Source organism: Panthera leo, chromosome B4, assembly GCF_018350215.1.
Source record: "Panthera leo isolate Ple1 chromosome B4, P.leo_Ple1_pat1.1, whole genome shotgun sequence".
Classification (NCBI taxonomy): domain Eukaryota; kingdom Metazoa; phylum Chordata; class Mammalia; order Carnivora; family Felidae; genus Panthera; species Panthera leo.
Genome location: NC_056685.1, coordinates 48740371 through 48763562, shown reverse-complemented (window position 1 = coordinate 48763562; position 23192 = coordinate 48740371). Strand labels below are relative to the sequence as shown.

General features: G+C 38.9%; 1 protein-coding gene across 5 annotated transcripts in view; it reads left to right on the top strand.

The window, feature by feature from the left end:
- The window catches only part of EPS8 (epidermal growth factor receptor pathway substrate 8), a 188601-nt gene extending 170438 nt beyond the window's left edge, over positions 1-18163 (top strand). For all 5 annotated transcript variants that reach the window (XM_042945904.1, XM_042945901.1, XM_042945902.1 and 2 more), the window contains 4 exons: positions 6511-6733; positions 13660-13840; positions 14979-15108; positions 16889-18163. In XM_042945904.1, coding sequence (XP_042801838.1) covers positions 6511-6733; positions 13660-13840; positions 14979-15108; positions 16889-17002 — 648 coding nt within the window. In that variant the 3' untranslated portion in view covers positions 17003-18163. The remainder of the gene's footprint in view (positions 1-6510; positions 6734-13659; positions 13841-14978; positions 15109-16888) is intronic.
- Positions 18164-23192: the final 5029 nt, after the last annotated feature.

The window sequence follows — 23192 nt, the reverse complement described above, 5'->3', positions numbered from 1 at the left end:
AAGCTTCCTTCACATGCACTGATAGCAATGGTATTACCCTCCGAGTAGATAATGGCCAGTAGTCAGTGTTCATGCCGAGTGCAGGCATTGTTTAAGGACGTCACAATACTGATTCATTTAATTCCCACAACAACCTTATGAAGTAGGCACATTTCATATATGAGGAAACTAAGGTTTGGAAAAGTAAGTTATGAACAATTAACAGCTGTGTGAAGCTGGGATTGGGACCCAGGACTCTGGATTCAGAGCCTATGGTCTCATGCACTCAATCAATAATGGGAATCATGCTTAGAAAAGATTGTTTTCTCATTTTGTACATACATACAGTTTTCACTCTATGAATGCTTAAGAGACATTTTCTCAGAATAACTTTACCATGCATGGTATTGCGATAAAAGTTAATCTGATAATCACCATCCTCAGAGTGGAATTTTTGCCTTATCTACCAATTCCTTAGATTTCATCAGTTCTTCCATTTTTTTTTTCATCCTTGAGGAAGGTAATCCAAATTACATAATTTACTTAGAAAGTAGACATTTTGTGAACAGTGGGACTAGGGAGTTAGATGTAAACTGTTCCATGTGGCGTCTACAAGTCATCAAATGTTTTAACAGTGCACACAGTTGTGACTCTTATTGTTTCATATCCTTGTGTTTCCTGTCAAGAATGATGGCAGTTCCCCGGTGAAAGGCACAAGAGTACTTGCTGTTGTTCAGACACTTTCGGTTGGAGATTCTTTTCTGATAGCAGGGATGCTAGTACCTGGCAGCAGAAGTAAATAGGTGTTGAATTGCCACCAATGTCCCTGAGAGTCTAGGCTATTTAATATCCTCACATTTGGAGTGATTTTTAACAGCTCTGTAAAGACAGCCATTCCCACCTATTGTGTTTCCCCCACGGGTTCCACAAAGTTTTGACAATAAAAGGGAGGGCAGTAATGCAGAATTTATAAAAGATATGGAACATCAAGAAAAGATTAACTGAAACCACAGGGAAACGGAAGTAGATGCTTATGAGAGACTATGGAGAAATGAAGAAAAATGATATACCTTTTGATAAAAATTTTGTTATAGAGCATTCCAGTACTTTGTTGTATTTTAGCTGGGCGACAGATCAACATCCAGGGTGCTTTCTCCCCATATAATCTACTTGCCACATAAAGTTTCCTGATACCTCTTTTGATTTGATTCCCAGACCTCTGGCACTAGGACTGTTCATCTACTAGAATTACCTTTTTGCCCATATGGATTCTCATGCTGTATGAGGGCAGAAACTAACCCCACCCTCCTGTTATCTCTGGTGTACTCAAAGGCTTGACTAAACGGGTCTTCCACTTACTATTAAGTCTACGTACTTATTATTATTGTAGATATTTTTAGTCTACCAAGGTGCCAATAATTATGAATACCTGGTCGTTACAGTCCTGTGAATTAAACAGAAAATTTCCTGTCTTCTCTGTTTCCTAGCAAGAGATATGGTGATAGTACGCAAAAAGCCCCAATCTGTCACTAACTAGCTGTGTGAACTTCAAGAAAGCATTTTATTTTTCTGTGCCCAGTTTGCTCAGCTGTGAAGTGGAAGGGGTCAACAATCTCCACAATCCCGTCTAGATACACATTTGTGGTATTTTTCTCAATGCATGTTTAAATAGCCCTAAAATAGGAAAGGAAATATTTCCTGTGACTTTTAAACCAGTAACACTACTAATTTCACCCCATGTTATGAATGCTCTGTTTTTCAAGCTCAGTCCAGATATTCAGATACTGCTGGACAGTGACCATTTTACTCAAGATGTTTTCATATTCGTTCCAGTAGACTTACTTCCTGATAGTACCCAGTTCTTTAAAATGTGTTTTCAAAATTAATCTCAGAACATTCTATTTATTAATTAGAGGCATGGTTTTTAGAAAAGGATGTTTACTTTTTATTCTGCCTTATGTGTTGACATTTTCCCCAGTATTTCTTGCAATAATTTGAAAAGTCATCTCCCTTTCTCTGTCTCTCTCTCATATGTATCTATATATCTTATGGATCTAGGTGACTTATATATGGTTACTATTTCTATATAGTAATGACTGCCCAACATGCATGTGCAGAATTACAAAATTTTGTTGAGACTGCTTACAAGTTTAAACCTAAAGCTCCCTAAAACACACCATGATATGTATTTCCTTTTGTAAAGTCAGCTTTTAAAGAGAAATTAACCTTATATATAGTGCACTCTAATTGTATTCTTTATAAACTATAAGAATAAGATGAACCTATCTTAATATTTTAAAAACACAATAATATACAAATAGGTACTGAAGTACTCTATACGGTTTATACTGTAGCATGATTCTATATAATTAGTTTTCCATTGTTAGATAAGAATGATGGAAATTAATTATATAAGTTGATTTGTAGGCAGGTAATTTTACTGTCAAAAAATAATTTGCTCACGTGTTCTGATATTTGATGTGAATTGTAACTGATACTATTTTAGTTCCATCTCCTGTGTTAATTTCTCATTTAATGTGGTTTGCTCCATTTTCCTAATAGCAATTACTTGGCGAGCTGACAGAGGTAACCCACATTTGTTCCCTCATGACACTTCTTTTTAATATCATTTTTTGGATTCAATTTCTGGACTTAACACCCTCCAAATGTTCCAGCTGTGCCTTTTTTTTTTTTTTTTTTCCACTGCAGAGTTCCAAAGAGACCAAATTTAGAGGGAAAATGTGTAGGTTAAAATTTTAAGAACAGTTCAATTTCAATGGTTTGGTTGGGCTTACTTGCATAACTTCCCCTTGAAGCAGTCTCTTACATGAATCAGGAGCTTATCTCTAAATAACTGTCCTTAATCCTGGAGAATTTCAACTTTAGTGGCTAAAGTGACTCATTCTGACTTAATTATCAATAAGAAAGTAAATTTGCCATGGGGTCTAGTCATTCTGACTCCTTTCAGAGAAAGAGAAGACGGATTTTGTTTTAAACAGAACTTTAAATATATTTGTGGGAGATAGGAGGGTGAACAGTCACTATAGAGAAGTTGGTCCACCTCAAGGTGACCAGTCATGCCGGTTTGCTCGCAAGTGAGGGTTGTTAGGGACTTGGGACTTCCAGTCCCAACACTGGGAGAGTTGTGGGCAAACCAGGAAGAGTTTGGTCAAGAGTTTTTGGAGGCAGGATTTAGAGCTTCACCACTTGGTTCAGGAGAAGAAGGTGCAGGGTGTGGTTCTACTCTCCAAGACTTCCTGGAAGTTGAGGAGCCATCAATTTGGATCTGCCTCCAAGAGACAGAAATAATGAAGGGAAGAGCAGTAACTGCGTGGTGGGTAAAGGAGAGTAAGGAAGATTGGGAGGGACACAGAGAAGTGATTTCAAGAGTCAGTACTGATGCTCTGTTTCCTCCGCACCAAGAGTGAGGAGTCGACTTCCACAGAAACGCTGCCCTGGTTGCTGTTTCAGAGCAGGTCCTGATGGTCTGAGGAGACACTTCTCCCCCTTTTCATTCCGTGGGTTGGAGACACGAGGCAGGAAGAAAGGATCAGGAAAAGGGGGAAATATGCAAGTAAATTCATGACAAGTTTTCATATGGTTTCTGTTTCATCAACTACATGTATTTTAAGCCTATTATTCTGTCAGCTGATACTAATAAAGTTGCATTATGCAGCAATGACGGAAATAAGGTGAGGCACGAGTTTTGGTGAGCCTGTCTTCAGACTTGACTGTGACAGTAACACACAGCATGTCCCATTTTTCACAGTATTATTTGATGGATAGCAGAACACTAGCTGCTCTTGTTTTTATGAAAGCAGAAAGTATGAATCATATCATGGAATGCAGGGCTGATAGAATTTTTTGTTTGCTTGTTTAAGCTTTAAAAATAACAATTTAAACTGACACTTTTGAGATCCTAACATGAGAATTCACTGACCCTTTATGAAATTACATGCAAAGGCTATTCTTGTCAAAGGAACATTGCATATACATTAATCAGATGACTTTGGTGTGTGCTAAGTATAACATTTTGGTGACATTTGCTGTATTTTGGTTGCTTTTAAATGTCTTATTGGCCCAAATATATGAACTCTATTAATATATGAATATATATGAACTCTATTATCGAATAGATCAGGAACGTTTTTAGGCCTCCAATGCCGGGGCATTAGCAGCCTCTCTTTCTCATCTAACTTCTGTCCCATCTAACTTCGTGGCACGCTCTTATGGATCTTGCCCTCTATTCCTTCCCTCCCTCTTCCCTTCTTTCTCCCCCCTCTGTATATCCCAATAGCTGGCAGCATTGCAAACCCTTCTTTCGGTTCTGCTTTCATTTCTGCCTGATTCCCTTCCCACCTTCTTCACCCCACTGGCTGGTGAGTGGTAGCTTTTAAAGAAACAGCAGAGAAGAACCGGGTTTCTTCCCACACCGGTTTCCACAGGTGTAACTCATTTGCTGTGAAGGCAACTGTGATGATAGTGTGGTTTTTTTGTTTTTGCTTTTTTTAAAAATTTTTTTGAGTAACGATTTAATTTAAAAACGGTGTGTGTTGTGTATTTTTATGTTTTTCATCTCTGTGGAAATTGGGGAGCCTTCTTTTTTTTTTTTTTTTTTTTTTTTTTTTTTTTTTTTCAACGTTTTTTTATTTATTTTTGGGACAGAGAGAGACAGAGCATGAACGGGGGAGGGGCAGAGAGAGAGGGAGACACAGAATCGGAAACAGGCTCCAGGCTCCGAGCCATCAGCCCAGAGCCTGACGCGGGGCTCGAACTCACGGACCGCGAGATCGTGACCTGGCTGAAGTCGGACGCTTAACCGACTGCGCCACCCAGGCGCCCCGGGGAGCCTTCTTTTAAAATCAATACCACCTTATATTTGGGCCAATTTAGGAATTAAAAGTACATACTGTTCTAACCAAAGGACCAGATTACCAAAAGGCCTATGTTTTTGCATTTTTTTCTGCTAATCTTGAATAGTAGCATAATTAAAATCATGCCACTGCAGTATCTAAACTTTACCTAAATGATAAGTCATTGTTCTGTATCTTTGATTTTACCAAAAAACACAAAAAACAAAAAGCACCCAAATACTGCCTTTTGAGAATTTGGAACTTGTTATATTGCAGTTATCTATTAGTTAAGATTATTTTGTTTAAAGTTTTAATTCTCCTGTGTAGTTTAATAGGGAATATACATAAATAAAGTTTTCTAATAGCCTAACAATCATGATTTAAAACTTACTGAAAGTTATTGTGTATTTTATCTTATTTTATTTTATTAAAAATTGTTAATGTTTATTTATTTTTGAAAAAGAGAGAGGGACAGAGTATGAGCAGGGGAGGGGTAGAGAGAGAGAGGGAGACACAGAATCAGAAGCAGGCTCCAGGCTCTGAGCTGTCGGCACAGAGCCCAACGCGGGGCTTGAACCCAAAAACTGTGAGATCATGACCTGAGCTGAAGTAAGACCCTTAACTGACTGAGCCATCCAGGCACCACTGTTATTGTGTATATTAACACATTCACCTTTTTTACTACAAATCCCCACATGGACTGTTTTTAATATATGTTTTCGAGTTGCAGTCATAAACATTTAAAGACCATACCATTACCCTCCCACCACTTACCCCACAGCATTCCTGTTTAATAAGGAAAATTTCTGATTTTTTTTTTTTTTTTTTTTTTTTTTTGGGACAGAGAGAGACAGAGCATGAACGGGGGAGGGGCAGAGAGACAGGGAGACACAGAATCGGAAACAGGCTCCAGGCTCCGAGCCATCAGCCCAGAGCCCGATGCGGGGCTCAAACCCACGGACCACGAGATCGTGACCTGGCTGAAGTCGGACGCTTAACCGACTGCACCACCCAGGCGCCCCGGAAAATTTCTGATTTTAATAAGCTAACATTAAAATGACGGCAGAAAGTGTTAAGGCGTGAAAAAATTAACAGCATTTTAAAATGATTTATTATAAAACATAGTCCTGAGATATTTTATCTACTGAGATATTACCCTTTTTCTTAACAAACTACATGGGAAGCAGCAGAATTAAATATTACTTAATCTAGCATACTTTTAAACTGAGGATTAAATGTTGCTTTATGTTACTGATATTTAAACTTCCAATGCAATTAGAGGTTAATATTGATGGAATTTGTAAAATAATCAGAAATCTTTTGACCTACCCTGGTGTTGTGTGATTCCAAGTTCAAATTTTATTTTTTTGACGTTTATTACTATCATTAATACTACTGTTTCCTACTAGTATATCTTTTTGACTTTTTAACTTACATTTTGAATTTGAAAAAATATGTAGAATATTTAAAAGATGATTTTTAATGATCATTCTACCATATAGGATTGGAGGTGTGTGTGTATGTGTGTGTGTGTGTGTGTGCACACACAAATTTGCTATGGATTTGCAGGTAAGTTTACAAATAAATAGCCAACAATGTCCTGTTAAAGTATAAATTGTTTTCCTAGCCTAGGTTTTATATTTCTGCAATTTCTAATTAATTATTTGTCTTTTTATAGAAACAAAGGATGGAATATGGTCCAAGACCAACGGATACTCCCTCTGCTCCATCGCCTCCTCCAACACCTGCTCCTGTTCCTGTACCCCTTCCTCCTTCTACTCCAGCACCTGTTTCTGTGCCAAAGGTCCCAGCAAATGTGACCCGTCAGAACAGCAGCTCCAGTGACAGTGGTGGTAGTATTGTGCGAGATAACCAGAAACACAAACAACTTCCGGTCGACCGTAAGTTTGCCAGGGGGGCAAAAATATACAGTTTCTTCTGTGAATTAAAAGCACTGCTAAGTAATAAAATATTGTTTATTATTAGTTCTACTGGCATTAAACATTATCCAATATAAATAGTGGTCCTTTATACTTGCATGGTACTTCACAGATTGCAAAGACTTTTCATCTAGTTTCTTGTCCTTCAGGTAATTCTAAGAAGCATGAAGTTCTCTCTACTCTCTATTGTATACATGTCTATGCATATTCCACTATATTGTGGTGGTCGAATGCAGACTCTGGTGCCAGACATACTCGAGTTTGTACAGTGAAACACCACTTATGGCCATGTGACCTTCAAGAATTTAATAATCTTCTCTATACTTGAGTATCTGAAAAGTGGGGGAGAATAATGGCGTCTGCTTCATAGGATAATTGTGAGGATTTAATGAGGTAATACATTTAAAGCATTTAGATCGGTCATTCTCACCCAGAGATGGTTATATACCCACCCCCCACGAGGGAACATTTGGTATTGTCTGGAGACATGTTTTCATCACAGTGGGGTAGAGGCTACTGGCATCTAATAGGTAGAAGCCAAGGATGTTTAGCAACATCCTACAATGAACAGATCAGTCCCCCTACAACAGAATTATCTGGTCCAAAATGTCATGGATGCTGAGGTTGAAAAACTCTGTTTGACTGTGACCAATATGACACACAGTAAGCAGTCAGCCAGTGCTTGCTGCTGTCATCCTCAGTGTCATAATCATGGTGTCCCGGCTCTTCTTCCTCATATTTGCGACACATACACACTCACACTTGCTTGAGATTTAGACTTCAACTTCATATTTTCATAAATTTGATTTTTCACATGAATGTTTCTGTGAAAACCAGATTTTAAAAACTAAAAGAAAAGACACTATGGCAAACCTTGGATTATCCTCATTAGTGCCATTAAACAGCAGTATAGATAATTTGAGAATTGAAGGTACTTCTAAGGTAATTTTTCTTATTATTTAATCTTCATATTATGTTTGTATAAGTATTGTAAAATTACTTTGCCTTACCTATATTTGACATGTAAAAATTCCTGGAACACTAGAGCCGGGAAGATATTTCCTCAATATGATAAAAGTATATAAAGAGTATCTGTGTGTGTGCACATGCACCTGTGTGTGCATATGTATAAAGGATGTCTGTCGTTCTTTCATTGTGGCCTCTCCTACGGCTCAGTTCTGGGTTCTTCTCTCCATGTAAACATACTTTTACTGCAAATGATCAGTCCATTTCCATTTCTTTCAGTACTGCCCATATTGTTAGAGAAGGAATGACTCCCAGATTTGTCAAATCTCATCTCTGCCGTCCAGATACAAGTACTGAACTGTTAACTTTAAAGCTGAGATTCGATGATTAGATTCAAAGTCAAATGACTGGATCCTTCACTCCAATTTTCACCCAACATTTTTCTTATTTCAGTAAATCAGAGCCACATCTAGTCAGTTGTGGTCATTCTTGGTAAATTTTTTTTTTAAATTTAAAAGAAGACACGTATGTTACTGTTTACTTCTAGAAATCCTGGCTAAATGCCATAAGCATCAGCCTACTTTTATACATTACTTTCTTTCCCAAAGTTGATCCGTCACCTTCTTATCCATATCCCGACCTTACCAAAAAACGAACAGAAAAGTGACGTTTCAGAGAAATGGTGAACTGTGCTGCAAAAACTGTGTGTGTGTGTACGAGAACACGTCAGTGTATATAAGCATAATATGCTGCTGAAGTTTTTTGAATGTTTGTGTATTCTTTTAAAAGATGCTTTTACTTTTTTTTCAAAGACACTTAAAGACATAGTTTTGCAATGAGAAAGTTCTATAAATATGTTTATTGATTTCCCTAAGGAAAATTTTTCTCCTAGAAATGAACATTGTTTTTTCATTTTTACCACAAGTTTACAACCCGTCCCTTCTTTGCTACGTCAGCATGATGATCTTTGACACTGTGGACTGTAGTTAGTCTTTCTAGGCCTAGGTCAGACTCCATAGGCATCTAGTCCCATTTGGAACAGTCTGTGGGTAGGGACAGTTTGTTCTTTGTCCTAGTCTAAGAAACTAAGAATAACCTAATGGGAAAGAGGCATAGTTTGAATACTTTCAAGATAGACAACTCTCCTGATAATTGTGACTCATCACTTTCAAATCTGTTTTTCATAAGTAAAAGGGTGACATTGGCATATAAAGTATAAACCTTTCTTCCAAAATTAACATTTGTATGTTTTTCTTTACAATAATAAAACTTTCCATGTATTTACACAAAGTTCTCTTTAAAGATATCTCACTCAGAAGCATAATTTCATATTAAATAAATGTATTTCTTTTTCTAAACGAATTATTTTCGTGAAAGCTTTCTCCTGAGCACGCTTTTGGAGGACGGTTTTTCTGAATGAATGTTGGGGCTTCTCAAAAGTCTTTTAGATCCAGACAGACATACCAAAATGTGTATTTGTCGATAGCCAGGTTTCTCTCAAACTAAACCTTTTATGCTTTCCTACATTCTCTGCTTACTGCTTAGCCTTGTGATTAAAATGGAAGGAACTGGAAAGTGAATACTCAACTCAAAAAAAAAGTTACCAAGTAGCCATAAACAAGGAAAAAAGTTAGCATGCCTGTTTTTATAAATTTTTTTTTTAAACGTTTATTTTATTTTTGAGACAGAGCATGAACAGGGGAGGGTCAGAGAGAGAGGGAGACACAGAATCAGAAGCAGGCCCCAGGCTCTGAGCTGTCAGCACAGAGCCCGACGCAGGGCTCAAACTCACGGACCGCAAGATCATGACCTGGGCCGAAGTCGGCCGCTTAACCAACTGAGCCACCCAGGTGCCCCAGCATGCCTGTTTTTAAAATTTAGCAGGTAGCAGGAGTGAGACAGAATGACACTTCTTTTGCTGAAGGTAACTATGGTTGCCTATTCAAACTGGCTGTTGGGAGCCATGTGTCATAGAAGCTATTCAAATTGGTTTATCGCAGGATTTAAAAAGGTTCTCCTCTTATCACTTTTGAAGAAACCAATGCTTTAGTTATTTTGCATTTCTTCCACTTCCTTTGAAATGTTAGTCCTTTTATTTGGGTTTAATCTTTTGTAATCAGAAGTGTTATTTCAGAACGAGGTGTAAAGTTAGTCTGGTTTGTTATTGTGTGCTAGAACATTGCAAATGGAAACCGAAAGTCAGGAGCACAGCAGAAGTTTTTGTACTCCATGGAAGGTTATGCTGTGGACCAGAGATGTTCATGCAGTGGCTAAGTTAGTAGATAAGAAAACAAGTCTTTTAGTGTGGTGACGCTTTTTCTCTCTGATTTCTTTGAGATGTACTCGTATTCTGTGTGGCAGTATGATGCAGTGAGTTAAAAGAGTTATCTAGTGAAACGCATGTAGTGTATTACTTAAATGATCAGTCAGTAATATTCCCTCTCACCCTCCCTAGCCCCCTCTTCTTTCTCCCTCTCTCCCTTCATTTCTCCTCTTTCTGTCTTTTGCCTTCTTCAGAAGGTTCCCAGAATGCCTAAGGCATTAAAAAATTCGACTGAAATAACACTTTTTGGTTATTTCATATTTTCATTTACTTCTCAAGGACTTGAACACTTTCTGAAACATTCTCCCTGGGGGTGAAAAAAAAAAAGAGAAAAGGAAGAGAAAAAAGACAAAAAAGATCATAGAACAGTGGTCACAAAAAGCTCCTTTAGAGGCCAGGTCATTGCCTGTTGCCAAGGTAATCAGTTAACTGGATTACTGTATCGGTTTTTGTATTTAATCCTTGAAGGTAACATACAAATAATGTATCTATATATATGTGTATGTACATATATATTTAATATGTCTATTATATATGTAATATATATAATATAATCTGTAATGTTTTAAAATACACAAATACATTATTCCCTTTCCTATACCTTCATTTCTTCCCCATTTTTCTCATAAACATATGTGCATATACACAGATTTCCCATAAGCATAAAATGGGTGGGGGAGAGGGATAACATGTAACCTAATCAAAGGTCGATTCAGTGACTTTGATCATAAAGCAACCGTGAGCTGAAAGTCAGGAAATCCAGTTCTAACTAAATTCTGCTAATTAACAACAGTGTGATCTTGATGCATCATCTCTCCTCTTTTGACCTCCCTTCTCTTAGCTATTAATTTAGGAGTTTGTATATGATGCCTTTCAAAGTCTCACTTAGTGAAAAAGTCAGCAGAATGCCTCATTCATTTACTCAGTGAGCATTCGCTAAATACTTAACTGCTCCAGCTGTTGCAGGCAAGCATCCCTTTTCTCTTCAGGCATGTATTTTGACAACAAGAGATGGCTACCTAAGTGATTGAGTTGATGAGGAATGTTAGAAGGGGGTAAGTGGTTTTGGAGAATAATAAAGCCATGTGGATGGGAAATGTTGTTGGGAAGGGGGTTGCAATTTTAAATAGGAGAAATCTAAAGGAGGGGAAAGAATAAACTGAGTGGATTTCTGGGGGAAAAGCATTCTAGGCAGAGGCCCTTAAATTTCAAGAGCGTCAAGGAACCCAGCGTGAGAGCAGAGGGCTCCAGGGGCCAGTGGAGTTACCTCAGGAGGTGGTTCTCTGAGGCCTTTCACTGGGAGTAATTTGTATTACTTGGAAAGGTTTGGAGCAGAAGACTTGCAATATCTGACTTATATTTTAAAAAGGCCATTTTAACTGTTGTATTGAAAACCAAATGAAGGAGCACAGGGTGCCATGGTAGAGAATAGAAGGAAGGCCATACATAGGCCCGTGGCTCAGACCAAGCTGGTCACAGAAAAAAATGGAGCAAAGCGGCTGGATTTTTCGTACATTTTGACGATAGGACTAACAAAATTTGATGATGGATTGAATGTAATAGAAGACAAAGGGGAGTCAAGCATGACTCCGTGGCATTTTGCCAGAGGAACTGAGAAAATAGAATTCCCATGAACTGAGCTGAGAAGTGTAGCATAAAAGCAAGCTTCAGGAAGAAGAGAAGCCTTTCAGATTTGGACATGTTATATTTGAGCTACCTAATAGATACCCAAATGAATATATCAAGAAGATGGCTGGCATATATGGCTTCAGAGTTCTGACTGGAGAAGTAATTTTGGTAGTCATCAGCTTTTAAAGGGCACACGGCTCATTGATGGAGTGAGGGCAGGCAGAGGAGAGGTCCAAGCATTGTGCCTCAACATTGCTTACTGGGGAGATGAGAAGAATCAGAAAAGGATACTGAGAAGGAGAGGCCAACGAGACAGGAGGAAAATCAGGTGAGAGTGGTGTCCTGGAGGCCACAGGAAGAAGGCATTTTAAGGAGTGAGCACCTTCTTCATATGTTGCTGGTAGGTTACGTGAGACAGTGACTGGGAATTGACCGTAGGAGTTTAGCAAAATGTAGTGGAGGGATGGGGCCAAAAGTCTTATTTTTTAACAGTGAATTCAAGAGAAAACTGGAGAACAAGAATATGAGTCAGCTAGTACACACAGCTTTTCATGGAATTTGTGAAAAGGGGAGCAGAGAAATGGACAATAGCTGGGAGGCACATGGGGTCAAGAAAGGGTTTATTTAAAGGCAAGAGGAACAATCACAAAATGATAGTGTTTGTATGATGATGAAATGATCCAATAAAAGAGGAAAATGGAGAACCTAGGATAAGTAGAGGAGAAATTAAATAGGCAGAGGAGAGGCGCCTGGGTGGCTCAATTGGTTAAGCTTGTGACTTCAGCTCAGGCTCAGATCATGATCTCACGGCTCGTGAGTTCAAGCCCTACACTGGGCTCTGTGTTGACAGATTGAGCCTTGCTCCTGCTTTGGATTCTGTGTCTCCATCTCTCTCTGCCCCTCCCCTGCTCCTGTTCTCTCTCTCTCTCTCTCTATCTCAAATATACATAAAACATTAAAAATAAATAAATAGGCAGAGGACATGGGGTCTAGTGCACACATAGAGGGGTGGCCCTTCCTTAGGAGCACGGAAACAGTTCATCCATAATGTAATAGGGAGGGAGGGAGAAAGAGAGAAAGGAAGAGAGGGAGGGAGGGAGGGAGGAAGGAAGGAAAGGGAGGGAGGAAGACAGGGAGAGGGGGAGGGAGGAAGGGAGGGAGGGAGGAAGGAAGAGTGCATGAGGAAAGTGCTGGTAGGTGAACCACTAGGGGAACTTATGGAGGTTCTCTTATAACTTATTTTATTTGACATTAGGAAAGTGAAGTCATCAGTTCAGGGTGAGAATTGGGAAATGAGTGTTGGAAGTTTGCAGAGAAAGAAGATACTAAATACTTGTCTAACAGTGGTCTAGGGCACTTGTCTTACTTGGTCTAGGGCAGATTCTCAACCTTGTTGACACAGGACTGGATAATTCTCTGTTGTAGGAGACTGACAAGGACACTGTAGAATGTTTTGTGCATCCCAGGCCTCTACCTACTACATGATAGTTGCATTCTTTCTCCTCCTCCCCTCTCATTGTGCCATCCACAAGTGTCTCCAGTCATTGCCAGATGTCTCTGGGGTCAAAATTTCCCCCACTTGAGACCAGGGGCCTAAGGAAATGCAGTGCGATTGTCAGGAAACATTAACAGCATGGTTGAGGTTCATATTCATGAATTTAACATGAGATCATTCAGCATTGTTGTGTTATATGCAGTGTGCAGGTGCAGGCACAGAATAAGCAGAAAGTAAGATTTAATAAGGGGTGGGGTTTTGCCAGATGAGTACAATGAAGAGAGAGGAGAAGAGCCAAGGAGTGATTTCAATAATTGATCAAGAGATTTGTACTGGGTGAGGATGAAAGGGAAGATGGTGGGAATGCTAGATTATAAGTCCAGTTGGGGTCAAAGGATTTTTGGCACTGGGTTCTAGAGAGAGTGACGCATGTCAGGGGTTTTCAGAAATAACGTACTCTGTGTTGGTGTCTAGGAAGGAAATCTCAGATGGAGGAAGTGCAGGACGAGCTTATCCACAGACTCACCATTGGTCGGAGTGCCGCGCAGAAGAGGTTCCACGTGCCACGGCAGAACGTGCCAGTTGTCAATATCACTTATGACTCCACACCAGAAGACGTGAAGACGTGGTTACAGTCAAAGGGGTTCAGCCCTGTGTAAGTGTCTCTGGGAATACTTTACACTTCTTTGTGTAAAATCTGCCTTCTTTTCAGTTTGGTCGCTAAGACGCCACAAATGACTCTTCAAAACTTTGGGGAGCCCAGACTGCACGTGTTCCATGCTCAGGAAATAGTTATATTTACAGCTAAAACTCTATACTATAATAATAACTGCAATTTGGTGGTGCTCTATTTTGTAGGTGATGGTGTCTGCTTACCATCGGTCCCTTAAGTAAACTGTCAGTATCTTTGAGGTGGTAGCTTCCTTTCCCTCACATCAGGTTACACAGGGTAGGACAAAAGTCTTAGCTAGACTCCCCAGACCATGGAGGACATATCTTTTTATCGACTGCAAAATGTAGATTCTCAGCCAAATGAAAAAATAAGTTACCTGTCGTAGATTATAACGTAATAGAGCTTTTCCCTTGGTAAGCCCATGGTAAAGATTCTATTTATAGTCTAAAAATTTGAAAATAATAAATGTGTATTTGATACAATGAACTATTTCAGTAATACATATTTAAGGGAACTTTAATATTATAAACTCACATACCCAACATGAGTGAATGAGATACACTGGTTAGTCTGTTGCCCGGTTACTAGAAAGTTATCTGTTCCCCCTATGAAGCACCGTATTTCAAGGAATTGGTACTCAACAATAATGGTACTAAACACAATCAGCTCCTTTTTGATACTTCATAATCATCTTATATAGCCTCAAGGTCATCATCACGAGAGTCCCTTGTTAGTGCCATAATAAGTACCAAAGTACCATTTTATAAGAGTTTCATTGTATGGAACACTTGGAAAAGAGAGGTTATAGCAGGACCAGAAATTTTTTTCTTTTGTTTTAGCTAGATAATTAAAAAAAATGTTTTTTAACATTATTTATTATTGAGAGACAGAGCATGAGCATGGGAGGGGCAGAGAGAGGAGGAGACACAGAATCCGAAGCAGCCTCTAGGCTCTGAGCTGTCGCACGGAGCCCAATGCGGGGCTCAAACTCACAAGCCATGAGATCCTGACTCGAGCCAAAGTTGGACACTCAGCCGACTGAGCCACCCAGGCACCCCATGTTTTACCTAGATAGTATTTTTAATGCTGCATTTCTTTTTCTTTCTTCTGTGTTTTTCAGGACTGTCAATAGTCTTGGAGTATTAAACGGGGCACAGCTTTTCTCTCTCAATAAAGATGAACTGAAGACAGTCTGCCCTGAAGGGTCCAGAGTCTTTAGCCAAATCACTGTACAAAAAGCTGCGCTAGAGGTAGGACTTGTCAACCTGAGGTGGTGTTTTTCTGCATTAATCAGGAGTGTGGTCTGCAAATTGAAAGCTCTGAAATCAGCTGTTGATGTCCACATTGGTTATTTTCCCTTTCACAGAGAGCTGAATTAAATTTGACTCAGCTTTTACAGTTTATCCTTGGAGACCATCAGTGACCATTTGCAGGAAGATTAATTTATCATAAATGCTCCTGTAACATGAAGCTTGGAGCATATGCTTTTGAACAGTTAATGAAAAGCCCAATGTGCTGATTTTATATGCATTAACTACTTCTGTAGGAATTTAAATTTTGACACGATAATGGACATTCACTTCTAAGTGAGTAAATGCCTTAAGAGGCCAGAACTCTTCGGCCTGTTCTTAATATTGAGTTTGGAGGATTCCAGTAGGTTAGTGGTTTTAAGGTCTTAAAACTCTGGCTTTGTGTCTTAGGTCTTGTTATATATCTAAATAATCAGAGGGACAATAGTAGGTAGGGATCCCTGAGAATAGTGCTGAAGAGTAATTATGTAGTCCTAGCTGTGTGTACGAAAGGAAGAGAATGAATGTTTTTGAGATTGAATATCCTTAAGCTTCCAATATCCTATTCTTCTTAAAATGGGCTGTGTAAGAGTAGTAGTTTCAAACTGTTATATCTCACAGCTCTTAAGAACTTTCACAAAATTATGCTTCGACTCAAATGAAAGGATATTGGCTTTGGTGTAAAATTGATACATAATTCTCTCTAGCAGGTGTATCATCTAAATTCAACAGTTAAATAAGTCAGACTGAAGTAGCTTCATGCATGCAACCCTGTAACCACTCTTAGGAGAAATTTTATTTCCTTGGAAATGTTTCCTATGGTCCTGATCTTGGGAGTTCCATATTAGATGAATCCCCGGGGTGTTCTGTATTAGGCTTTCTTTCTATTGAATATGAATAAGAATTATATCTTTTCTGAGGCAGTTTTTTTTTTACCATTATATATTTTAATTTTATTGAGAGTATATAAAATTACTTCTTAAGAGTAGGATAGAAAGTTCCAGAATTCCCGAATTCCTTGGTTTCAGACTGCCTCTACTTTGTCCTCAAAAGTATCTCTTGATCTCTGGCTTCCATTCCTCTGGATGTGAGCTGAGGCGGACTGACTACCTGAGGTTCTTCACCTTCCTCAACTGCCTTCCCATTACACCCTTCTCTTGCATCTAGTCCATCTTTTACATTACTCATCTGAGTTGCCAGAAACTTCCATTGATGAGAGCAGAATAAGGAGGATGCACAGGGATCGTAGGTAGGGCTTGGCAAGGAGGAGAGCTGACATGATGTCAGAGGGTCAGAACCTTCGTGTATTCTGAAGGGAACTTTGGCGTATTCTGAGCCCAGTCTCTGAGCCTAATTTAGAATCCCCTAAAGGCAGATGAACATCTTGCTGGACTTAAGAGGGTTCTTGGATAATTCACCATCTTATCATGTTTATTGTATACATATTTTCTTTCTCCCAGGGAGTCTGGGGCATTCCACATACATTATTGATTTATCTTTATCATGTTCAAGTAAAAGGCATAGTGAATGAATTGCCTTAAGACTTCCCATAAATGAGAAAATGATTCATGTGATGGATTAGTGAAGTCCAGAAGCATCACTTACATGAAGGGCAGCCTTCAGTTTTCCCCAAGAGATATTAGAGGAAAAACAAAGGACTTTTACCCTGAACCATTTCATTACATGACCTGCAGCTTGCACAAACCAGTAACCATCTTGTCTGACCATGTTTAATTTTCAGGATAACAGCGGCAGCTCCGAGTTGCAAGAAATCATGCGAAGACGACAGGAAAAAATCAGTGCTGCTGCTAGTGATTCGGGAGTGGAATCTTTTGATGAGGGGAGCAGTCACTAATTTGTTTTTAACTCCATTGAAATGTTTGGCATTATTCCAATGTGCTTTGTTTTAAGAAGCCATGAAGGGAATGTCAGATCCTTATTTCTTGGAATACTTAATTTATCACCATAAAGAAACAATGCAAACATAAGAAATCAGAGGACTTGTTTCCTGGCCTATTATTTTTATTAAAACTGAATAATTTTAATAGATGTTCTGCCCTTGGGAAATATTTTGCCTACTTTACCAAGGTCAGGTTTCCTTTATTGGATTAATTATTTCATCCCCATCTCAGTGGATAAGGCAGCATTTTTTTTTTTTTTTGACAGTGGTGAATTTATTTCTTACAGCAAAACAAAGATATTGCCCATGATTTAAAATCTGTTGATTTCAGTTTTGTCCATGACTCTGGTGTCTGTCATTCAGAGTGTAGCTTACTGTAGGCTAGCCTCTGCTTACTTAGGTCTCTTCTTTGACATACTCAATGATAGAATTATTTAGATTTATTTAAAGTTCTTAATGCCAACAGCTTTTTAAAAAAATCAAAACATTTAATGAACTGTAAAATACAACAAGGCCTTGGACATGCAAATATAAACCTATGGAACATTCCCAAGACATTTTATGTATCATGGCTCTGTTGATCACAACTCCTTGTATAGCCTGTGTTTTGATTTAGTTTATATTCTGCTTATTATCTATATTGTGTTCTTATATATGAGAAAGCACAAGTGGAAAAGAGGTCATATGCCGTCAGAACGTATCACAGGAAGTAGCCCACATTGGTGTGCGTCACAGTATTTTGCTAATGAAAGCCTCCGTTCTGAATATTGATATAAGTAGTTAAATGGATATTGGGGCCATTTTATGTGTTTATCTGTGTCAAGTTTTTCTGGTAATAAGAAACACTTAATTTACACATATTTTAATCCTGTGAAAGATTCTAGATAGAGAAAAGAAAGATACTTAACCTTCAACAAATGTTATTTTTGGAAACACAATTTTTGTCATTAAATGTTATATTATTTCACATATATAAAACAGATGTTATGTAAGAATGTTGTATATTTTAACATAAATCCATTTAGAGAGATTATCTAGATTCATTAATTTTCATAGTGCCTTTTTCACATGAGTCAGCTGGAAAGTCTGCAATAAACAGTATTTGCTGTATGTTAATAAATGGCTTCTGTCTCATTGACAAATGGGGTCTTTGGTATGTAGACTGTGGATCAGGGTTGAATCGAATGGGAAGAACAGAGACCGCCCGTTTTTTATTTGTTGTGTTTTTGATTGATTTCCAGTATATTTCGGAGTGGGTAAAAACCATTCTAGAATACGTTATCCACTGGTTTCTCTTCTTTCCACCTCTCTTGTTTCATTGTCTTTTCCTTCTACCGTCTAGTCAGAACTGGTCACAGTAGTAAAAACAAAAGTGCACGGTACTTACGATTACTAAGTGCTTCCACAGAAATGCTTACTGAGGTTTCTGCAGTAACTCTCTGAGTTTTATTTTGTAGATAAGGAAACAGCTCCCCAGGTCTCATTTCCCCCCAAGAGAATGATGAACATGACTCTAGATCTTTTCCATGTCGTAAGCACAGGCACGCATTTATAACTCGGCCCTTATTGAAAATCTCTGAAAATGTGGAAAATTTTCTCTCGATAAGACAAGAGAAAATAGATAGGAAAGGTCAGATAACCTGAGTGTATTGTGACATAAGTGATATTACAAGAACTGGTGTAATTTATAAGGATGTCCTTATGCTATAAAACTCCAATGGAAAATACCACCACAGTGGTCATTACAGGAAGCAGTTACCTCCTTCTGGGCTGTGGTAACAAAGGGGAGAACTGGGCTTAACAGAATTTCGGATCTTTGAGGGAGAGGGACTGCAGACTTTGGATCCAGACATCTGAGGAGTTTGGTCTGTGGTAGCTGAGAAGTTTAGAGGAAAGACCCCACAGCTGGTACACAAACCTCTGAGACGGAGGCACAACCTGTCTGAATTGCCTCAGGAATTCAGATAAGAATTCAGCTGAGAAAACAGTGAAGCAAACCCACAGAGCTTGGGATGCAGACCTCAGGAGACCACGCCAGCCAGCTGGTACTCAGATTTCCTTGAGGGCACAGTGAGGCTGCTCTGGGAGTGTGGGGGGGAAAACAAACAAACCGGTAACTGGAACCTGCTGGGGATCAATTGCTACTTCTAGAGTAAAGAACTATTATGAGGGTGATGTTAATATGATCAGGAAGTAAAACAGAAGGGAGCAAGTGCCTTGCCCCCTCTAGCTTCTTGTCTGCCTGTAGCACACTCCTTGGGCAGAATCCGTTGGGAACACACCTGGCAAAGCCCCAAATCATAAAAATGAGAAAAGGGGTAGATTTGAAAGAGCTCAATAAACAATCCATTCCAGTTCTGGCTACTTGGCCTGTATACTTACTCTTCTATACTTATTTGAGATTCCATCTAGTAATTTTTAAAAGTTCATACTTTCACCTAACAAGATGCATTCGTCCTTCTCTTGTTTAAATGGTATTTAATTTAAAGAATTGGTTACATAGGCGAAAAACAACACTGAGTAATAACAGGACGCAGCTTCCACACTTTGGTGTAGGGGAGCAAAGGAAGGGTTTGGGTTTATTAGCGTTTAGAAGTCTGGGGGAAGGGACCTAGAAATCTTGGATCCAGAGCCTTGGGGGAGGCACCGTCTGGCGTTGGTGCTGGTGCCTCAGGAGCACAGAGGAGAGATGCCATGAGGAGCTGGGACAGAGACCTTTGAGGAGAGGATTCTGGACACTTGATGCTCGTATCTCTGAGGGGGTGTAGTGAAGTTGGTTCTGAAAATGTAGGAGGGGGAAACTAGAAACTGGAATCACCCACTGCTACTGGATTAATTGCAGCTGCCAAACTGGTGATCTCTTGACTGGTTAAACCATCTGATTATGGCGTGGCCTTTGTGTAGTTTTCTTCCTGTTCTTTGTGTTCACTGAGCGTCTTAGAATTGTGGGATCGCAGTTTTTACTAAATTTGGCAACATTTTCAGCAATTATTACTTCCTTTTTTTTTCTCTGTCCCTCCTGCCTTTCTAGCCTTGAAAGTCTCCCAATTGCATGTATATTAGACCATTTGATGTTTTCCCAAGTTCATTGATGCTCCTTTAATTTTTACCCAGTCCTTTTTCTCAGAGTTTCATTTTGGGTGGTTTCTGTTGCTGTCTTCAAGTTCACTACTCTTCTGGAGTTTCCAGTCTGATTTTAGTCTCTTTCATTGTATTTTTCATTTCAGACATTAGAGTTTCCATCTCTAAAAGCTTGATTTGATATTTCAAAGTATCTCCCGTGTCTCCATTTGCTCAATATTTCTTTAACTTTACCAATCATAGAGAATACAGGGGTGCCTGGGTGGCTCAAGTTAGTTAAGTGTCCGGCTCTTGGTTTCAGCTCAGGTCATGATCTCATGGTTCATGAGATTGAGCCCTGCATCAGGCTCTGCACTAACAGTGCAGGGATTCTCTCTCTCCCTCTCTCTCTCTGCCCCTGCCCTCCCTCAAAATAAATTTTAAAAAAATCATAGAGAATACAGTTAAAATATATGTCTTAATGTTCTTGTTTATGGGTTCTATCATCATAACTTACAGGTTAATTTTAATTGATCTTTTTAATGCTTTATGGAGTGTTATTTCTTTGCTTCTTTATGTGCCTGGTGATTTTTAATCAGATTAAAGACATTGTAGGTTTTACCTTTTTGGATTCTTTTGTATTCCTATAAATATCTTCATGCTTTGTTTTGGGATGCTGTGAAGTTACTGGGAAAGAGTTTGGTTCTTTCTGATCTTGCCTTTGTTAGGTGGAACTTGAGAGTGGCATTTGCATTAAACCTAATTTTATGCCACTCTTGAGGCAAAACCCTTCTGAATACCCAACCTATTGTTCCATGAATCAGCATGTTTTCTACTCTAGCCAATGGTGATAAGAACTATTCCTGGTTCTGTGTGAGCTCTGAGAATTGTTCCTCCAAACCTTTCAGGTGGTGCCTGAACCTTGAGCATTTTCTCATGTGCCTGCGCTGGTTCATTTTCAACATAAGTCTCTGTGGAGATCCTATAGAGATCTCCAGAACGCTCTATTCACACCGCTTCCTCCTCTCAATTACTCTGTGCTATGAACCTTAGCCCCTCTGTCCTTGCTACATTATAAGATTTGTGTCCTCAACTCAAGGAGTCTGTGAACTCCAAGTGGGCTCTCCCTCCCTGCAGTCCAGGTTGGAGACAATATCTAGGTAGAAAGCTGGAGCACTTGTAGGGTTTTTTTCGTTTGATTTTCATCTTTCAATGATCACAGCCATTTAATGACCAGTGTCCAGTATCTTGAAAACTGTTCTTTCATAAATTTCATACGTTTTGCTTCTTTTTTAATTTTTCAGGCCAGAGGGTAAATCCAGTTTCTCTGATTCCATCTGGGCCCAAACTTGGAGTCACCTTGCTTTTTAAAGTACACATTTCACTGAATATAGAAATGTAGGTTGCCAGTTTTTATTCTAGAACTTTAGAAGTGTTATTCCACTGATCTGTGGCTTCCATTGTTCATAATGGTAAGTCAGTCATCATTCATGCTTTTTCCTTCTAGCTGTTTTCAGGATTTTTTTCCCAGTGTCTTTCATTTTCAACAGGTTGATTATAAAGTTAATAGATGTAGTTTTCTTGGTATTTATCCTGTGTGCACCTCAATGAATAATGTTTTCCCATTATCGAAGCCCATACTCTTTCCAGTACTTTTTTCTGCTTTCTCTCTTCCTCTCCTTGGCCTCCCATTTCATGTATATTAAGCCAGTTGATATCATCCCAGCAATCTCGATGTCTCTTAATACAATTTTTTTCCCATTCTTCAGATTGGAAAATTTATGTTACTATGTATTCAGGCTCACCAGCTCTCCTCTCTCCTACCCCTGTGATCTTTTTTCCAACATGCTGTTAATACAGAGTATTTTTCTTTTCAGTTATTGTATTTTATTAGTTGCAGGTTTTACATTTCATGCTTTTATTTAACTTTCGTTTCTGTGCTGAGACTATCTGTTTACTCATTAAAATATTTCTCTTCAATTCTTTGAATGACTTAAAAAAATTTTTTTTTAGCACATAAAAGCTACTTTATAATCCTTATCTGCTAAATCCAACATTTGGGTCATCTCAGGCTCAGTTTCTATTGATTGCTTTTTCTCTCTCCCACTGTGGGTTCTAGTTTCCATTTTCCTTGCATGTGTAGTAATTCTTTTTATTATATACCTGGCATTATAGATATGTTTTATATACTCTAGAACCTGTTATCTTTCTTCGAAGAGTATTCTTGTTCTGGCAAGCAATTCAGTACTGGCTGATCACTTTGAACTTGTATGTCTTTGATTTTATGCAAAGGATGGATCCTGATGGCTCAAAGTGTTTCATAAGGTCTTCTAACTTGATTTGCTTTATCTACAAGCTCTCTCTGTTCTGCATATCTGGTTATTGCTTAATTTTAGGCTTTGTCTGTACCTGTCAAGAGTAGTTTTTACTGTGGAGTCTTCTAAGGAATTCTTACTTCTAAGGAATTTCCTTTTTTGGACGAATTTCTAGGGTGGATCTATCTCAGATAGATTCCCAGAGTGTTAAAGGGTGTTAAACAGGTCTCTTCCCTTTTGCTGGGCTGGACCTCTAATGTCCCCCAGCACAGCTTCCGCTGGTAGCTCTATTCCACTCTCACCCTTTTGGCAGCCATGCTCTGCTAAACATTGGGTGATGTTACCCTCTGCAAACTGGGGATTCACTTCCAGATTTCTGTGGCCAGTCTCTGCACAAATAGTTCCACTCTGGTGCCGTTCTTTGGAAATCCTAGCCCCTTCCAGTGCCCGACCTCCGATCTTTGCCTCCTCATTTCAGCAGGACTAACTGTTCAAGCCTAGCTTGCTGCACTGTTGGGGAATTATCCCCAAAGAGCCAGTGAGTTTCCTTATCCCAATGACTGTAGTCTTATACTGCTTATGAGAGGTGAGCAGTAAATTTTCTCTTTCCCTCCACTTAAGACGCACTGGGTCATAGGATACTCTAATCACGTAAAACTCTTCCTTCCAGTACTTTTCTCTAAGAAAATCTATAGGAAATTGAGATTCACTTGTTTTCGAAAAGTAAATTTATGGAGGCTGCATGAGGGATTATGTTAGAGTTCTCACCA